Source organism: Lepidochelys kempii, chromosome 11, assembly GCF_965140285.1.
Source record: "Lepidochelys kempii isolate rLepKem1 chromosome 11, rLepKem1.hap1, whole genome shotgun sequence".
NCBI lineage: Eukaryota > Metazoa > Chordata > Testudines > Cheloniidae > Lepidochelys > Lepidochelys kempii.
The window spans coordinates 45,355,361-45,375,048 of record NC_136390.1 but is presented as its reverse complement, the minus strand read 5'-3'; the positions used below and the strand labels follow the sequence as shown (position 1 = coordinate 45,375,048).

Genomic DNA, 19,688 nt, shown 5'->3' with positions numbered 1-19,688 from the left:
TTTTAGTTCCCTACTCTTAATATTCCCCGATATCCTCACATTCTTATTTCTCCTAACAGACAATGTAATAAATTATTGCAGATATAAATATTTCACTCATAACTCAGGCTAGATTTGAACCAAATTGAAAGTTGAAAGACTAGTGCTTTTATCTATCAAAATGTTTGGGTACTGGAGACCTAAATGATTTATGTTGCTTTAATTTTTTTTTCCTTGTAGGTGGAGTCAGATACACTCACTGAAAGTCCAGAAATCAGAATTAAAACAGAAAATAACAGTATGTTGCTCACTGCCCATCTTAAAAAGGTATCTGTGGTTCATTCTGACATTTAATTTTTAAAAATCAAAACGTAAGCAAATTCTCCCTGTGACGTTCCCCTCTGGTGTTGTCTGGACCACTGATCTGCTAGGCCACTCCAATCCTTGACTCTGGAGCCAGCCTTACCTTCCTCTGCTGTGAGAACCCCCACTCCTAGGCTGTTCACGCACAGCCTCTGGCATGTAAGCTGCTCCCACCTACTTGCAAGCGAATGATACTAGCCAATATCTCCAGTCTCAGAAACAACCCTAGGAACCTCCGTCTTGCAGTGTCCAGTTATGCCCACTGGCCGCTGCAAGCTTAATTTAACAAAGAAATTTATATGTACCAGCCATGTACTCAGGGGGAGTCTCTGACACACTGCAAACTGAATGCACTGCTTCAGGTAGAATAAACAAACAGGTTTATTAACTATAAATGTAGATTTAAGTGATTATAAGTCAACGCATAGCAAGTCAGATTTGGTCAAATGAAATAAAAGCAAAATGCATTCTAAGCTGATCTTAATATTTCAGTGTCCTTACAAACTTAGATGCTTCTCACCAGAGGCTGGCTCTTCAGCCAGGCTCTCCCCTTTGATCAGTGGTTCAGTCGCTTGGTTGTAGTGATGTCTGTAGATGTAGGCGGAAGAGAGCGAGCATGGCAAAATGTCTCTCCCTTTTATCATGTCCTTTCTTTCCTCTTGGCTCCCTCCTTCCGCCCCTTCAGAGTCAGGTGAGCATTACCTCATTGCAATCCCAAACTGTCCAAGGGAGGGGGTGACTCCCTCCAGGATCTAACAGATTCTTTTGTTGCTGCCTGAGCAAGTGTCCATTGTTCCTGTGAGGCTGGGCTGGGTTTGTCGCATCCATGCCCTGCCGAGGTGTGAACTGCCTCTTTGTTCTTGGAGAGTTTTTGCATGGGCTTGCTTTAAGCCATGAGGTTACATTTTCAGCCTCATAACTATATACATGAAATTATAACCTTACCATAACATTACTGTAACAATTACTATAACATCACTATAACAACCATGCTCAGTGCATTATGAGCCTTCCAAAGACACCCAACATGACAAACTTTGCATTGGATACCACACAATCATTTTATAAAGATGAACATGGGGGTGTAGGGTTTTCCCCCGAGGTACAGCCTGTCACACTGCCCTAGTCTCAAAAGTCCTAGTAGGACTTTTGCCCTACAATTGAGTAATTAACAGAGGATGCTGAAACGCTGACAGACTGATCTTTAGGATCAGTTTCTGCTCTGTTACATTGATGTAAGTCCAGAGTAATTCCAGTAAGTCAGAGGAGTTACTCCAGATTTGTGTCAGTGTAAATGATAGCAGAGCAGGCTTCTAATGAAAATGTGATGAAACACAATTACAGCTGTCAGCAGTTCAGCATGGTGACAAGTCATACATAATCTGTGGTGCAATTGGTACAAGGCTCTATATCAAATATGCAACAACACTAAATCAGCCTGCTCTTCATGCTCACCTGAAAACAGTTCAGTCACCTTTTTATTGTCTGAGTTACATGCCGTAGAGATCAGAAATAAATAACCAAATAATACTGTGCATGCTGATGATAATGCATGATGGAACTAAGTGGGACTGACTCAAAGAATTACAATACATGCTCACGCATCTTAATGGGCTAAATTGTTTTTACTCAGTGGACATACAGAAATTGCATACGAAAACTCCCAAATTGTTAGTGCCTAAATATGGGACTTAGTGGGACAAGCAATACAAAAGAAATATTTAAATTACTGGTATTAATTTCTTTACTATAAAGAACAGATTGGAACCTCAGGATCCTGATTCATCTAAGTACATGTAAATAAAGCACCATAATAATGTGAAATATTCCTCAGGGTGGGAGGTGGTAAATTCAAGTAAAATTTAAAAAAAAAAGAAGAAAACCAGGATAGCTGATAATGGATAATGTTTAAAATTTCTGTTTGGCAATCTGACAATATGGATGAAGAATGCTACAAGCTAACTTGTGTGAAGTCTTGGTGCAACATAGCTAACAATAAGCTCTGTTTGTTTAAAAACAAAAGGCTTCCTTTCTGCTGATGAACTGGAAATAAGCTTAATTAACATACTGTGTGTTACTCCCCTTCCAATACCAAGTGTTGCCTGGGCTCCCTTTTTTAATTACAGGGTGAAATAGGGACTCAATTGAAATCGGTGGGAGGTTTTGCTATAGACATCAATAGAGCTAGGATTTCACCTAAAGTTTTGGGACTCAGTTCCATTCAGTTATTTCAGTATTAGTATTCAGCCTTCCAAATAATGCTCTTGGTCCTTAGCTGTGGCATACACACCTTCGTACTTCCTCAATCCTGGATCTGTTGCACACCAGGCCCAAATCACCGCTATAAATTAGAGCAGCCTCAAGGATGCTCAAATTTACTCCAGTTGCCAGTCAACCCATCTACCAGCCATTACAGCAGCTGGAGATTGCTGGGGTTCAGGAAAGCCCAATATACACCCTCTTTTCTGATGCTACACAGCCTTTTAGGCTAACTGCTGTATGCCACTGAAAGATTCTCTTTGTTGGTGTGGCCTTTCCATGGTAGGCTATATCTACTTAGGGGTCACTTCATATAGATGGAGTGGAACAAAGCAGCCTTACTATGGTGAAGGACCTGGGCCATTGATTTCATTCAGAGCTTGGAGACTAGCTGTTTAGAAATTACTTAGCCCTATCATTTTAAAATATGCCTGCTCAGGCTTTAATATTCTTCCAGGAGGTTCTCACTCTGGTCTAATAAATACAGTTAGTCTAACTTTGTTATTGAAGTACTACATAGAGTACATAGAATCTGATCTTGGTCTCTGGAACCCCAGATACAGCCTCAGGGCTTAATGATGTGCAAGCCTGGGCAGGACTGAAGCTGAAACAGGTATATGTGACAATATCAGAAGGTCAAATGAGTTTGATATGTCCAGTTAGCAATTAATCACCACTCTAATAAACAATTGACAATATCTCCAACCCTAACATCTTGGCTTGATGTAGTAGTCTTGATTAGATCTGAGTGAATAGCAGGGGCAATCCATTCACATACTTTTCAGCAAATTAAGAACTGAAATTTTTATTTGCCATGTTCACACCCATTTTCTATTCTCTTTTAAATGATATTTGTGAGGTGAGAGTTCATCAAATGGTGGATGTTTATAGAAAATGAATTCTAAGCCCACTTCATTTCATGACCAAATTAATCATTTCAGGCAGAATAAAAGCAGTAGAACTCCTGCTTTTTCCAGTCAGTTCACAAAAAGAGACTGATGTGTCTGTGTAGTGAATCACCACAGCCTTCAACTTCATGTGCTCCTTTGTTAGTGACAATATGTGTGGTGGATGGAGATAGGTGACAGAAAATTGGAGACCTATACATTCAATTAATACACTTGGCTGATTGATGAAATATTTTGTACGGAGCTTAACAGCAGCACTGGACAACAAGAAAGGGATTGTGCTCTCAAAATACCTTCCCGAAGCTTTGGTTCAAATGTACTTTATTGGGATGGATGGGTATGTGATTGCACCTTTCACAGTTGCCATTGTACAAAGTCCTGGCCAGATCCAGGCACAGAAGCAATTAAATAAACCAGACTAGGGGCTTACCTACACTTGAAACGCTACAGTGGCACAGTTTCATTGTAAACACCTACCTACACCAACAGGAGCTCTCCTTCCATTGGCATGGGTAATCCACCTCCCCGAGAGGCAGCAGCTAGGTCAACGGAAGAGTTCTTCTGTCAACCTAGTGCTGTCTACACAGGGACTAAGGTCAGCTTAACTATGTCACTCAAGGGTGTGGATTTTCTAATCCGACCTAATTTTCAAGTGTAGACCAGGCCTACATCCATGCTGGTTTGCAGCTGCAATTGTGCAATCATGTGCCATGTGCAACTACTTTATGTGAATATGATTAGAGAAAATTCATCTATATTTGGACCTGAGCTTATAATATTAAAATAATAGTAATGTTTTTGCTCTCAGTAATGATTCAGGCAAGGTCTGAGTCAACTGACCAGAAAACAAAAAGATTTAAAATGTTCTAAAAATTCCTTAAACCTGCTGTTCTAGCTCCTAAACCCACAAACTGCAACCAGCCACTTTCTTCCCAAGAGAATCAAAGGCCCCAGTAACTTTACTATAATAAAGAAGGAATGGTACAGTCAAACTCATGCAGGAAATAGATACTATACTATGTTACTATGGCGACCACTCACAAAGCAGTAGCAGATTAACAAACACCCATGTAAACACAGGGCACAGGGAATCTACTGGCTGACACCTGTTCACACAAAAGCCTGTACATTGATATTAGGTGCTATATCAATAAAAATATAAAGTGTTCAGATTGTATTTCCTTTCAGACTGTATGCATGCTGTTTGGAGCTCCTGTTACCTAACTGCAAATTTTCTGCTAGTGATTCTCTGCCACACGAATTTCTTCCTGCTTCCCAGAGTGGATTAAGTTTAATAAGAAGTAATATTCCAAATATTTTTACTAACTTGTGTATGAAAATATGGATGTGCGCTACAGTAACTTGTTCTCTCTTTTTGTTCTATTTTTAAGGAAGAGACGAGACTGGCTGATATTTCAGTTGTCTGCCCAGCTGGTGAGGATTTTGTTTCACAGGATATGGCGCTGTCTCCTTCTGCCAAAGAGGATAATTTACAGACTGAGCTCCTGGCAGAAGAAATGCCCTCCAGGGAAGAATATAAATGTATATCACCTTATGATATCTCTTTGCCCTTGCTTTCTGAGATGCCTGAATCCTACCTCCTACATTCTGAAGCTGATCTGGAAGAGCAACCCTGCTGTAGTTCTCATAGTCTGCATGTCAGCTCCTATAGCTTGCAAATGCAGATAAACACTGGCAGTAAAAGAATGATTGATAAGTCTGATCTCTTAACACCTGTTGCTTATGCTGACACTTCAAATCATAGAAGGGAAACCACATCAGATGAGTTAGAGAGATTTTTCCCATCTACCATAGATCACTATGCAAAATTTGGAGTGGAATCTCCTTTGACTTGTAGTTCACCAGAAATACCTGAAAACATTACTGCTTCCTGCACAATACATGCAAAGCCTGCATATAGCATGATGAGTGACGTGTGTGAGACACATATACAACACAATGAAGCTCACCGAAGCATGACAGAAACACAAGAACAATTGCATGACATTAATAACTTTACTAAAACCCAAGACAGGCTGCATGCTTTGCCTGTTGCATTCTCGGGTCTCATGTTTCAATCAGACGCCACCAGAAGCTGTCAAAGGCAGATGGTCCCCCAAGAAGAGATTAAAAGTGCATCAGAAAAGAAAAGCATGGTCAGCCTATCTGGACAGGCGCCTAACTTCTCCAAACTGCTGTCCAATGTAACTGTCATGGAAGGTTCTCCGGTGACTTTGGAAGTAGAAGTAGCAGGATTTCCCGAGCCTTCACTGACATGGTGGGTAGCTTATAATGAGAAAAACTAAATATACCTATTGAAATACACATTGCACTATGTATAACTGTGTGTACTAATCTGAAAATTAGAGAGCATTGCTTGTTATCCATATCACTCCACACTTCTGCATGGTTCCATTTGCAAAGAAAATTTTGTTTTCAATTAACCCACTTGAAATAATATCGCTGCTGTCAACTCTATGAATAATCAGAGCAGAAAACATTTATTTTCAAATGCAAACACATCAAACACTTTTTTCTGTTATATTATTTTTCAGTATAACATTCCACTTTTTAAAATGATTATGAAAGAAAATTCCCCCTTCAGAGCCAACTTACTGTAGGTGAATTCCTTATCAGTGTGCCTGCTACTTGCAAGCATCCCCTCTTCCCAAAAAATGGAGAGACTGAATGCAAATAAGCCTATACACTAGGAAGTCCAGTTTTTCACTGAATATTCGCTCTGTCTGCTGCACATTTCCTATGCACAATTTTTAACAATCAAAAGTAGGTTGTTTTTATTACATTTGTAAGAACTTTTATCAGTGAGAAATATAAATATGTCTTCAGAGTAAAAAAATCTTTTGATAAATCCTTTACTAAAGATTGTAAGAGAGTGATGGAGGGTCCAGAAGATTTCACAATAAAGTAATCTTTAGAACTTTATGTGCTGGTTTATTTTAATAAAACCTAACTCTAATTTCCCTTGCTATATCATCCACTTATTTTCTCCATTCCCATAGAGAACCTCTGTTTTAATTTGCTAATGGGGGTCCATGCACCTGGAGCTATTTTAGTCCAAGTTTTTGCAATACCTAGCACTACAATGGAAAGCAGAGACCGATAGAGAAACATTTTTCCATTTGCAAAGAGAGAGAGTGTTTACCACGTACCATAAACTATCACATACCAAGTACAATTTATTTTTGGAAGTCTTAATAATCTGAATTTTTCCCTGAAGAATTGCAAAACACATCAAATACTGAAACACTCAGTACATTCTGCCTATATCAGTAACACAGTCATCAGTTTTTAATCCCTGTCTCCTACACTTTGAAAAGGTATTGCTGATGTCTTTACAATTCAGTTTTTAAACATTGATTCACACACAAAAGAATATGTTGCTGGGGTTTTTACTTGTTTTTCAAAATAAACTTTAAGTTGAACATTTCTTAAGCCACAATTTTATGAAAATAGTGAAAGTGGATTTTTTTTACAATAAAATGTCAGTCCAGAATCATTGTATCCAATTTTGATTGCGCAGATTTATATATTTTAACAGACATATAACAGGAATGGCAGTTTTGCATGTTGGCAATGTTAAATGTAGTATATGTAGAAACTACAGAATCAGACAATTAGGGCCTAACTTACAGAAAGTAAATCAGCAGTACCACCATTGAAATCAGTGGGCCAGATCTTCTGGTGGTGTAAATTGGCATAGGTCCCTGAAGTCAGTGAAGCTACACTAATTTTCACTAGCTCAGAACCTGGCCCAATTGAATTACACCAGCTTTACACTGGTATAAGTGAGAGGAACACCAGCCTCATATGTTCTTTCTGTTTTCTCTGGCTGAAATTTCTATGTATGTGTCTCTGTCTTATCTATCTAAGGTACTTACATCCTCACCATAGTTATCTGGGTGCCTCACTGTCTTTAATATTCTTATCCCAATTTTACAGGAGGGGAACTGAGACACACAGAGACTAAAGCCCAGATCCTCAAAGGTGCCTGACTTCCATTGATTTCTTTGGACTAGGTATTTAAATGCTTCTGAGGAGGTGGGCCTAAGTGACTTGCCCAAGTTCACGCAGGAATCTCAGCAGGGAATTTAACCTGGGTCTCCCAAGTCCTTATCCAGTGGCTTAGCCACCAAACCATCCTTCCTTGGAGGACTTGCGTGACGCTTTGGGCATCATTTAAGACTCACTTCAGCTTTTACAAGGCTTTCATGATGCATAGGATCTTCTACAGGCCCTTTAGACATAGGTGAATTTAACCCTTTTTTAGCAAGGTTTTATTTAAAAATAAAACCAAAAATTCTCAAACAGGAAACCTAGCACCCAATCTTGCAAGCTGGTCTCTGCAGAACCCCATTGCTGCCAATAAGGCAGCATAGTAGTGTCAGCCTGTAAAAGCGCAGGTCACAGGATCAGGGCTCCCATTTGTATCTTTTCTAACATTACACAACATGATAGCTCTTTTGTGTCTCTCATTTAAATATAACTGGTATAAATGGGGGGAATTGGGGAGTGGCCACTAGCAATTACTGTTACTGCTAACATTATTGTAGAGGTTGTTTGAAATCAGCAAATTCTGCTTCAGCAAACACTGATGTAAATCTGACCTGAAAACTGACTCTCTGCTTCAGGTACAAGAAGGGCCAGAAATTGACTGCAGATGAGCACTTAAAGCTTTTACAAAAGGAGACAAAGCATGCTTTGTTCATTCAGAAGGTGTGTGATGCAGATGCTGGCCTCTATGTTGTTCGGGCTAAAAATTCTAGCAGCACTATCTCATCAAGTGCCATCCTCCATGTGAAAGGTAACAAGCCACCTATCACAAGAATAGACTGGACAATGCTGTGTGTTATCTATATTAGTGTATCACTAATGTACTGGCTATTCACATAGTAAATGTGATACTGACAGCACCGGGACTTAATTCTCACAGACTGAGGCAACAATAAATCAGTTATCTTCCACTGCACCTTTCACAAACTGTACCAATCTGCTTCTGTGTCACATTGGATGTTTTGTTAATGCCACTGCTACATCAGATGTTCATCTTCCTTTAGCATATTAATGTTTAGTTTAAAATTTAGTTGGGATGATGGACACAGTTTTGCACTCTAAAACAAGATGTCTTAGACTTAATAAAAAATCTTACAAATTGTGCTGTTTGTAGAGATCATGTGTCAAAGCACATCCAGGAACATGGTGCTCAAATCAATGCATATAGCATGATGCTTATTATATCAAAATGTGTTGTTTCTGGTGACATTTTTCTCATGTACACTTTAAATGTCTCTTGATATGGTGTAGCTACTCAAACCCATACAGTACATCATTGTAATATTCATAGCTGCACTGGCATATACCAGATGGCTACCTTTTGTTTTAAATACAAGGGCTCTGCTTAATAAAATGTGCCTTGTTTGAGTGACTTTAAAGCAAGGGGATGGAGCCTCAGCTACTGTAAATTCTCATAGTTCCACTGAAGTCAGTGAAGCTTTGCTAACCTTCTCCAGCTGAGGCTCTGTCCCCTTGTTGTCAGTGATGGTTAAGTAAGAGAAGTAGCCCCTGTTTTTACAATATTCCCATGACAACCAGATCTTTTCAAAGTAAGACTTTTTCAATATACTTAGCTATCCTATATACCCACTGCCTCCATATATGGCATAATTCTTATGATTCTTTTTTCTCTTATAAAATGTTAAATGAAAGATATAGATGTTTTATACTTCCACCTGTTAACATGAAAAGGGACAGATAATCTTCTATGCATTGGACCTTGAGCTCATTTTTAATTCCTTTTTAATAAATTGTTTTCAAAGAGATCAAGGGATATACTCAAAGGGTTGGCTAGTGTGTGCAGTAGGATAAACAATAAAACGAAAAGGAAGGATTTTTCTGTGAGTTTTCACTTAACTACTGCAATGAGAAATGAGCTGCAACTTTAAAGCTGTAACATTCAAAAGCGGAATTTGCTTGCATATGTTACATTTCACTTCTGATAACGACAAGCAAAATATTGTTTTATTATAAACATAGTTGTGTCAGTGTAATAGCTTTGATTCAAAGAATAATTTATTTAAGGTTTTTGACAAAGGCAAGAAAAATAATTATGCCACTGGAAGACTTTGCCCATAATTTATTAGCCTACTTAATGGGTGAGATATTCAATTTATTAATTCCTGCTATTTCTTATGAAACTCAGGCACATCTATCCACACACTAAAAGCAGTAGGTGAACATTTGAATGTTTTTCTTTTATCCTTAATTTACTGCTTTCACATAATAAATTTGCTTGTGTGGGAAATTTATAAGGGGTGGAGGGAGACTTACAATCTCTTACAAAATTTACATTCTTGACTGTACAACATAATCTGAACAGAATCTATATTTCAAATACCAGGGGGCCAATGAAGCCAGAGATAAACATTTGGATTTTTGGCCCAGTGGCTGCAATTCTATTAAAATCTTGTAACTTTGAAACAGGAGATGTCCTCAAGACAACATACCCTAGCAGCAGGGAAAGTGGGAGCTGGCATACTATGACAACATACTATGTTGGGAAGACAACATACTATGAATAGAATTTATATTACCCCTAAGTCCAGCCATCTCATGTAAATGTTGTTTCATAAAGATTCTTCTAAGTAAACAAGCCATACCCTTTAGTACTTTTCAGGAAATGTAGCTTTCATTTTATAATAAACTAATTTAATAATTACTAACCTCTTGAATGTTTGAATTTTTACAGAAGAAAAAATCAGTTTTGTATTTGTTTCCATGTGATTATATCCATGTTCATTGCTAAAAAACAACCATGTTGAGAATCCAACTTGCATGTGCATTATAATAAGCACTGAGATAAAACAAACCAAAGTGTCCCTCCAACATGATGTAATGCATTTCCCATTTTGCCTGTTGTTGAAATATCAGTGCCTGACTGCTTGATCTCCATTTACAATAAACAGAATTCTGGAGGCCAGCAGAAAGCCAGCAGTTTTGCAATCACTACATGAAAAGGTGCTGTGTCTCATTCAGCGCCAGTTCTTTTAGCACTTTTTATCATACTGGTTTAGATTGAATTATTGCATTGCTGAGTGGATTCTAAAGTCAAAACCCCACCAAGAGGGTAATTTGACTTTCACCATGAATTTTCCCCACAGACTGAAACCCATGGGCTTATTTTTGTACCAGCCCATTTTCTGTGTAGATATGGGCAAACATGTTGAGTCTCCTAGAGCATGTCTACACTGCAGCTGGAACTGTAATTTCCAGCTCGGATGGATGTACACATGTTAGTTTTGATCTAGCTAGCATGCTAAAAATAGCAGCATAGCTGCAGTGGGTGGTGGGGGAGGAGGGAGGCAGGCTAACTGCCCAAGAATGTATGGCACCAGTCCTTGAGATCTCTTGAGACACAGTTTAGGAAGGCAGCAAGCTGGTCCCTGGTATTAAAAAGGTTAAAAAACACTGCTTTAGGAGACCAGCCCTGGCTGGTATGGGATCCCAGCCAAAGTGCAAACCCCTTGCGGAAAGGAAGGTGCATGCAGATGGGAGACCTGGGCTTGCAGTTAAGTTCTTCCGCCACTACTATGGGATAGAAAATAAATTTGAGGTAGATTTATGTTTAGATACTTGGATCTAGATCAGTGGTTCTCAACTCTGGTCCACCGCTTGTTCAGGGAAAGCTCCTGGCGGGCCAGGCCGGTTTGTTTACCTGCCGCGTCCGCAGGTTCAGCCGATCGTGGCTCCCACTGGCCAATGGGGGCTACAGAAAGCGCTGTGGGCCAAGGAACGAGCTGGCCGCCTGTCCAGCAGCCCCTGAAGTCTTGCCAGTGGCTTTAAAGGCAGCAAGATTGGGCCCAGGATGCTTGCTTTCCTTGTCAAAAGATCAGCTTTCCTTTTTAATCAAACACATGCAAATCGGTCAGGGATGCAACACCATGCTGTGGGTGTCCCTGCATATCCACCTGCTGGAAACTGGGACTCGATGACAGGGGATGGATCACTCTCTAATTGCCCTGTTCTGTTCATTCCCTCTAAAGCACCTGGCATTGGCCACTGTCGGAAGACAGGATATTGGGCTAGATGGACCATTGGTCTGACCCAATATGGCCCTTCTTATGTTTCTTTCTACCAAAAAATAAAATAAAATAAAAATTAGGGCTGTTGATTAATCGCAGTTAACTCACATGATTAACTCAAAAAAATTAATCATGATTAAAAAAATTAATCGTGATTAATTGCACTGTTAATAGAATACCAATTTAAATGTATTAAATATTTTGGAATTTTTTTACATTTTAAAATACATTGATTTCTATTACAACACAGAATACAAAGTATACAGTGCTCACTTTATATTATTTTTTATCACAAATATTTGCACTGTAAAAATTATAAAAGAAATAGTATTTCTCAATTCATATCATACAAGTACCGTAGTACAATCTCTTTATCATGAAAGTGTAACTTACAAATGTAATTTGTTACATAACTGCACTCAAAAACAAAACAATGTAAAACTTTAGAGCCTACAAGTCCACTCAGTACAACTTCTTGTTCAGCCAATCACTAAGACAAACAAGTTTCAGAGTAACAGCCGTGTTAGTCTGTATTCGCAAAAAGAAAAGGAGTACTTGTGGCACTTTAGAGACTAACCAATTTATTTGAGCATGAGCTTTCGTGAGCTACAGCTCACTTCATCGGATGCATACCGTGGAAACTGCAGCAGACATTATATATACACAGAGATCATGAAACAATACCTCCTCCCACCCCACTGTCCTGCTGGTAATAGCTTATCTAAAGTGATCATCAGGTTGGGCCATTTCCAGCACAAATCCTGCTGGTAATAGCCCATCCAAAGTGAGACTTCGGATGGGCTATTACCAGCAGGAGAGTGAGTTTGTGTGTGTGTGTGTGGGGGGGGGGGTGGAGGGTGAGAAAACCTGGATTTGTGCTGGAAATGGCCCAACTTGATGATCACTTTAGATAAGCTATTACCAGCAGGACAGTGGGGTGGGAGGAGGTATTGTTTCATGATCTCTGTGTGTATATAATGTCTGCTGCAGTTTCCACGGTATGCATCCGATGAAGTGAGCTGTAGCTCACGAAAACTCATGCTCAAATAAATTGGTTAGTCTCTAAGGTGCCACAAGTACTCCTTTTCTTTTTAAGACAAACAAGTTTGTTTACATTTATAAGAGATACTGCTGCTTGCTTCTTATTTACAATGTCACTTGAAAGTGAGAACAGGCATTCATATGGCACTTTTGTAGCTGGCCTTGCAAGGTATTTACCTGCCAGATATGCTAAACATTCATATGCCCCTTCATGCTTCAGCCACCATTTCAGAGGACATGCCTCCATGCTGATGATGCTTGTTAAAATAAAATGCGTTAATTAAATTTGTGATTGAATTCCATGGGGGAGAATTCTATGTCTCCCGTTTTGTTTTTTACCCACGTTCTGCCATATATTTCATGTTATAGCAGTCTCAGATGATGACCCAGCACATGTTCATTTTAAGAAAACTTTCAAAAGCAGATTTGACAAAAGGCAAAGAAAGTACCAAGGTGAGATTTCTAAAAATAGCTACAGCACTCAGCTCAAGGTTTAAGAATCTGACGTGCCATCCAAAATCTGAGAGGGACAAGGTGTGGAGCATGCTTTCAGAATTCTTAAAAGAGCAATACTCGGGTGCAGAAACTACAGAACCCGAACCACCGAAAAATAAAATCAACCTTCTGCTAGTGGCATCTGACTCAGATAATGAAAATGAACATGCACTGGTGCGCTCTGCTTTGGATAGTCATTGAGCAGAACCCGTCATCAGCATGGCTACAACAGTGCCATGCGAACACCTGTTCTTACTTTCAGGTGTCGTAAACAAGAAGCAGGCAGCATTATCTGCTGCAAATTGTAACCAAACTTATTTATCTGAGTGATTGGCTGAAGTAGGACTGAGTGGCCTTGTAGGCTCTAAAGTTTTACATTGTTTTATTTATTACATTGTGTTATTTTTTGTACATAATTCTACATTTGTAAGTTCAACTTTCATGATAAAAATATTGCACTACAGTACTTGTATTAGGTGAATTGAAAAATGTTATTTCTTTTGTTTAGAGTGCAAATATTTGTAATCAAAAATAAATATAAAGTGAGTACTGTACACTTTGTATTCTATGTTGTAATTGAAATCAATATATTTGAAAATATAGAAAACATCAGAAATATTTAAATATTTTATTGTTTAACAGTGTAATTAAAAAAAGTGATTAAGGATGTGATTGTGATTAATTTTTTAAATAGTTTGACAGCCCTAATAAAAATAATTCTAGATATGGAACTAACTTGTGGAGTCCTTATTTGGTCATCTCTCACCCAAAATTCACACAGCTTTCCATGAGATTTTTGCCTAAATAAATACTTCAAATTTTGGCCCAGAAAAAGAAAAGTCAGAGAGAAATAAGCCAGCTTTAGTAACTGAAATACATGAAAAGAAAAGGAATACTTGTGGCACCTTAGAGAGCTGTAGCTCACAAAAGCTTACGCTCAAATAAATTTATTAGTCTCTAAGGTGCCACAAGTACTCCTTTTCTTATTGCGGATACAGACTAACATGGCTGCTACTCTGAAACCTGAAATACATGATTATTTTTTAGGAGTACACAATAGATGGGCTGGGCGATATGGTAGTTACAGTATTGCTGCATGGGGGCAGACTGAAGTGCAACTTAGATGAAGAAAAATTTTGAAAATACTTTTATTTTAGTGAAGATATTTAAATCACAATTAATTTGACAGATAGGAGTCTTTTAATCGCTGCCTGGTACTCAGGCTCTCTGTGGCTGTTTGCCAATGAACAGAGACCGCATTTTGCGGGACGCTGAAGGGCCTCTTCCAACTGTTAATACTGGGATTGCCAAGCAAAGGTGTCATACGTGCTGATTGTTGCCAAATGTCCTGATGGCAAACAGACCTTGTGGAGACTCTCTGTTCACTGAGCCTAATGAGCTCTGAAAACTATCTGCTGGAAACCGCAGCTAGCGTCTGTTCAGGACAAACAGCGTGAGGGCTCCAGGCTCTGATTGCTTGTTCCCCCTCCTAGTCGCAGAAGGGTTTACTCTGGCCGCGTCAAACATCCCAGCCAGCATTTCAAACCCACCATTTTGCTTTCCGCCCTTTCCCTCGGGAACTGGGTTTTGGGCAGGCTGCATGGCCCCCCCGCCCCCGCTCTGGGACCACTGACAGGCACGCAGAAGGGTCGGACGCTTGGGGAGCGACTGTTTTAAACCTGACCCCCGTGTAACGCTAGACCTGCCCCCTGAAAAGTGGGTTTGAGCCAGCAATGTTATAATTACGAAACGTAGCGATCACCCAAACCCTCTGCTCATTAAAAGAGCGAGTGAAAGAGACTGCCCGGCTGTGTGGCATCTTGTGGGGTTGAAACAGGTCGGTCAGGCCGTGGCCAGAGGGCGGGAGGGAAGGGTTAATGTCTCCAGAAGGCGCCCCGCGGCTCTCGGCCGTCAGCGGGACCAGGTGTGGGTGCGGGGCGAGGCAGCGCGGGAGTAGCGCTGGGGAAGGCTCAGGGCTCTCCTTGGCGCGGGGGCAGAGACAGGGGGGGCTGGGGCTGGGGCTGGCGGGCCGGGGAGGTGTGTTTTCCTCTCAGGGCGGAAGCTGCTAAAGGTATGGCTCATCCCGCGCTTATCAGCGGGGCTCTGCTTGTAACCGGGCTCTGGCGTTTGGCGGAAGGAAGGCAGGTTGCTTTTAAAGGGGCAGGTTTCAGAGTAGCAGCCCTGTTAGTCCCAAAAAGAAAAGGAGGACTTGTGGCACCTTAGCGGCTAACACATTTATTTGAGCATAAGCTTTCGTGAGCTACAGCTCACTTCACAGGATGCATTCAGTGGGAAATACAGTGGGGAGATTTATATACATAGAGAACATGAAATAATGGGTGTTACTATACACACTGTAAGGAGAGTGATCACTTAAGGTGAGCTATTACCAACAGGAGAGCAGGGGAAAAAAACTTTTGTAGTGAAAATCAAGGAGGGCCATTGCTAGCAGTTGACAAGAATGTCTGAGGGAACGGTGGGGTTGGGGGAAATAAACAAGGGGAAATAGCTCTACTTTGTATAAAGACCCATCCACTCCCAGTCTCTATTCAAGCCTAAGTTAACTGTATCCAGTTTGCAAATTAATTCCAGTTCAGCAGTCTCTCATTGGAGTCTGTTTTTGAAGTTTTTTTGTTGAAGAATTGCAACTTTTAGGTCTGTAGTCGAGTGACCAAAGAGATTGAAGTGTTCTACAACTGGTTTTTGAATGTTATAATTCTTGACATCTGATTTGTGTCCATTTATTCTTTTACATCGAGACTGTCCAGTTTGATCCACGTACATGGCAGAGGGGCTGGCACATGATGGCATAGATCACATTGGTAGATGTGCAGGTGAACGAGCCTCTGATATCGTGGCTGATGTGATTAGGCTCTATGATGGTGTCCCCTGAATAGATATGTGGACACAGTTGGCAACGGGCTTTGTTGCAAGGATAGGTTCCTGGGTTAGTGGTTCTGTTGTGTGGTGTGTGGTTGCTGGTGAGTATTTGCTTCAGGTTGGGGGGGCTGTCTGTAAGCAAGGACTGGCCTGTTTTCCAAGATCTGTGAGAGTGATGGGTCGTCCTTCAGGATAGGTTGTAGATCCTTGATGGTGCGTTGGGGAGGTTTTAGTTGGGGGCTGAAGGTGATGGCTAGTGGTGTGCTGTTATTTTCTTTGTTAGGCCTGTCCTGTAGTAGATGACTTCTGGGTACTCTTCTGGCTCTGTCAGTCTGTTTGTTCACTTCAGCAGGTGGGTATTGTAGTTGTAAGAATGCTTGATAGAGATCTTGTAGGTGTTTGTCTCTGTCTGAGGGGTTGGAGCAAATGCGGTTATATCGTAGAGCTTGGCTATAGACAAGGGGCAGGAGTTCTAGTCATGTGTCATTGAGCACTAAAAAGTTCCACCATTGCATGCAGGGCTGACCCTTGTTATCCTGAGTGCCAGAGCCTGTCTGAGTTTTAAGAGTGCTCCAGAACAGGTGGCCATAGCAGTTTTAGCGTTCCTTTGTATAGTTCCTGGAATAAAGCTTCTGTTACTAGCCAAAAACGCATCCTGGGGTGGGATTTCCCCCATGACTGAATATTGGCTGAGCAGCACCTCAGCAGTGAGTCAGCATTTGTTAAATTGTGTTGCCTGTGTCTGCCTATAGTTTAACTTGCCCTTTGCTGGTGGATGGCAGTTTGGAGTCTAAATAGTTTCCAATAACCCTCTCTCCTTAGCACTCCCATTGAATATATTTAGTAGGTGATTGTAAAGAGCTTTTCATTCCAAAACTATCTCTGCTTCCAGCTACACAGCAACATTGGATAGGATCTAACTTCATAGTCATTAATATAAGAGCACTGTTTGAGGATATAAACTCCCTCTCCCCAGATCTGCTGCTTCTTCTATGCCAGCCACATCAAATACCTCTTATTTGTAGCTTAAAGCCCTGGCCTGCAATAAGGGGTGTATGTGGAGTTGCTTCATTTCAATGGGAGCACCTAAAGATATGCCTCTCTCAGGCCAACAGTTTGTAATGGGGGTGGCCTGAGGAGTTGACATAGTTTTGGCCTCTGGCACTGGTTAATTATAGACTTTGTGGTAGCCAGGGGAGATAGCAAGGGCTCAGGACTGTCCCAGCCATGCTTGCTCTCACTCCCTGCTGGCCCCTGACATGCACCTCTGCCAGAGACTTTTGTATGGGGGACTAACGATCATTTGCTGTTAGTATTGTTGCACACTCTTGAGGGATATACTGATTTTGCTCTCACTTCTGTGTATTGCAGGAATCACTCTGTTGAACAGAATTACCCCGGTATAAGTGAGAGCAGAATCACACCCTAGAGTCTGTGAAATTTAAATCAGTGAAATATTTTGAATAAGGTTACTAAACCCTAATAGCTCTATTATATGAGGGTCTTGTATGTGCCTAAAGGATTTACCCTCACAATAAGATAGCTAGCATGCATACAGTGGGGTTTGCTTTGTATTGTTCTTAATAAATCTGTATGCTATGGTACATTATGAAATAATGAAGGAGAAAAAGAGAATATATATTTCTGATGTGGAGGGGAAGCAAGATGTGATTTAAGTGTCTGGGCTGCTCTAAAAATCCTATACTTTGTAGCAATCTACCTTAGTTTTTCATGTGGGGCTTAAGTGGTAACTTAAGAGTGCATAAATTCTGTTCTGTCCTTCAGCATTAGTGTGAATTTGACCCTTTTATAGAATAGGATTCTTGTGTGCTTCACTAAGCTGCTAACCTGGAAGGATGGAACAGACTAGAAAAGCAAAGAAAAGCATGATATGCAACAGTAAGCCTAGCCCAAAAGTTTGCCAGTCTTGACATTGTTCCTTAAACTTCAGTAGGAAATGTGTTTTACTATTCACTGTAGTAAGGTAATCCACCATATATTTATCTATTACTCACATAAAGAATGTGATTATCTAATGCTACCTTGAAATTAATATCACTCTCCTGATGCATGGAGATCATGATGCTCGCCACCCTATGTGCAAAGGAGAGTTTCACCATTCCCACTCCATATCCATGCTAAATAAAAGGAATATAATTTCAAATGTCTGTCCTCCACTGCTGTGTAAACTAGTACTTTTGAGATTCAACCATAATCATGGATTCTTTTCTCCATACAATAATCAAAAAATTATGAAAGCAGAATAGTTTTTTTGCTTGTGCCATTTCAAGTACAGTGTACACTTTTTTGCAGTACAAGGAAAACAACCAAACTTCATACAGAAATTTGGACATACAACTCTACAAGAAGGAGAAGATTTAGTGCTGCATTGCACTATACATGGAATACCCAGACCAAATGTTGTTTGGACTAAAGATGATACCAGACTGGTAGCTGGAAACATCAGTGTATGATTTAACTTTTTTAAAGTGTTCCTTGGGGAGGGACGTAGTATATCTTGCTGTGTGCTACTAATTGTTGTCTGCACATACTTTATTATTTTACAGATTGAGAAATTAGGTGACTCCTATTACCTTTTAAAAAGAAATGTAGTCCTTGCTGATACTGGGAAATATATTTGTGTTGCCAGCAATGAAGTTGGGGAAGCATACTGTTCAGCTTTCATAAGAGTTACAGGTGAATGCCCCTCATCCAATGCACATTATATAATTAAAGAGAATTTTGTTACCACTCTCACTGACATATATGTTTTGTTTCAGAGAAAAATGAAAAACCAGAAATTCTCTCTGTAACTGAGACAAAATCAAAACAGGAACAAGGATATTTTTCAGAAAAAATGAGTGTCCCTACAACTGAAGTGGGACAAGGTCAGAACACATATTGTATGAAAGGTCAAAGGCCAATGGCTAAACATCTGTCAGTGAGGTAAATTCAGATTTACTCTGAGTACTGTGTCTTGTAATGTACTGTAGTGGCTGTACTGAGTTTCATTTATGAAGCATGCACAGGACTCTGTTGTCTCACTTACTCACTTTTGTGTATTGTAAATCATAACATGACTATCATCTGCATTTAGATTTCCATCAGAAGATATAGATCCATATACAATTTATAAAATCTTACAATACCTAACTATACAGTAGAACATAAGTGTAACTTGTATGTAGTGTCACCCTAGCCTTGTCAGTTCCAGGATATTAGAGACAAGGTGGGTGAGGTGATATCTTTATTGAACTGACTTCCGTTGGTGAGATAAACAAGGTTTCGAGCTACACAGAGCTCTTCTTCAGGTCTGTGTGGCTCGAAAGCTTGTCTCACTTAATCCAGTAAAAGCTATTACCTCATCCACCTTGTCTCTGTAAATGTAACTTATCATTTATGAATATATAAAATATTCATAAATGAGCTGGGGAAAGGGGTAAACAATGAGTTGTCAAAGTTTGCAGATGATACAAAATCACCCAAGATAGTTAAGTCCAAAGCAGACTGAAGTGTTACAAAGGGATCTCGCAAAACTGGGTGACTGGGCAACAAAATGCCAGATGAAATTCCGTGTTGATAAATGCAAAGTAATGCACACTGGAATACATAATCTCAACTATTCATACAACATGATGGGATCTAAATTAGTTGTTAGCACTCAAGA

General features: G+C 40.0%; 1 protein-coding gene across 1 annotated transcript in view; it reads left to right on the top strand.

Moving 5' to 3' along the window:
• TTN (titin) overlaps nucleotides 1-19,688 on the top strand; it is a 468,698-nt gene that overhangs the window by 127,617 nt on the left and 321,393 nt on the right. Inside the window, exons 23-28 of the mRNA XM_078847988.1 lie at nucleotides 220-306; nucleotides 4,901-5,787; nucleotides 8,159-8,331; nucleotides 18,335-18,489; nucleotides 18,589-18,718; nucleotides 18,802-18,967. Of these exons, the coding sequence (XP_078704114.1) occupies nucleotides 220-306; nucleotides 4,901-5,787; nucleotides 8,159-8,331; nucleotides 18,335-18,489; nucleotides 18,589-18,718; nucleotides 18,802-18,967 (1,598 nt within the window). The remainder of the gene's footprint in view (nucleotides 1-219; nucleotides 307-4,900; nucleotides 5,788-8,158; nucleotides 8,332-18,334; nucleotides 18,490-18,588; nucleotides 18,719-18,801; nucleotides 18,968-19,688) is intronic.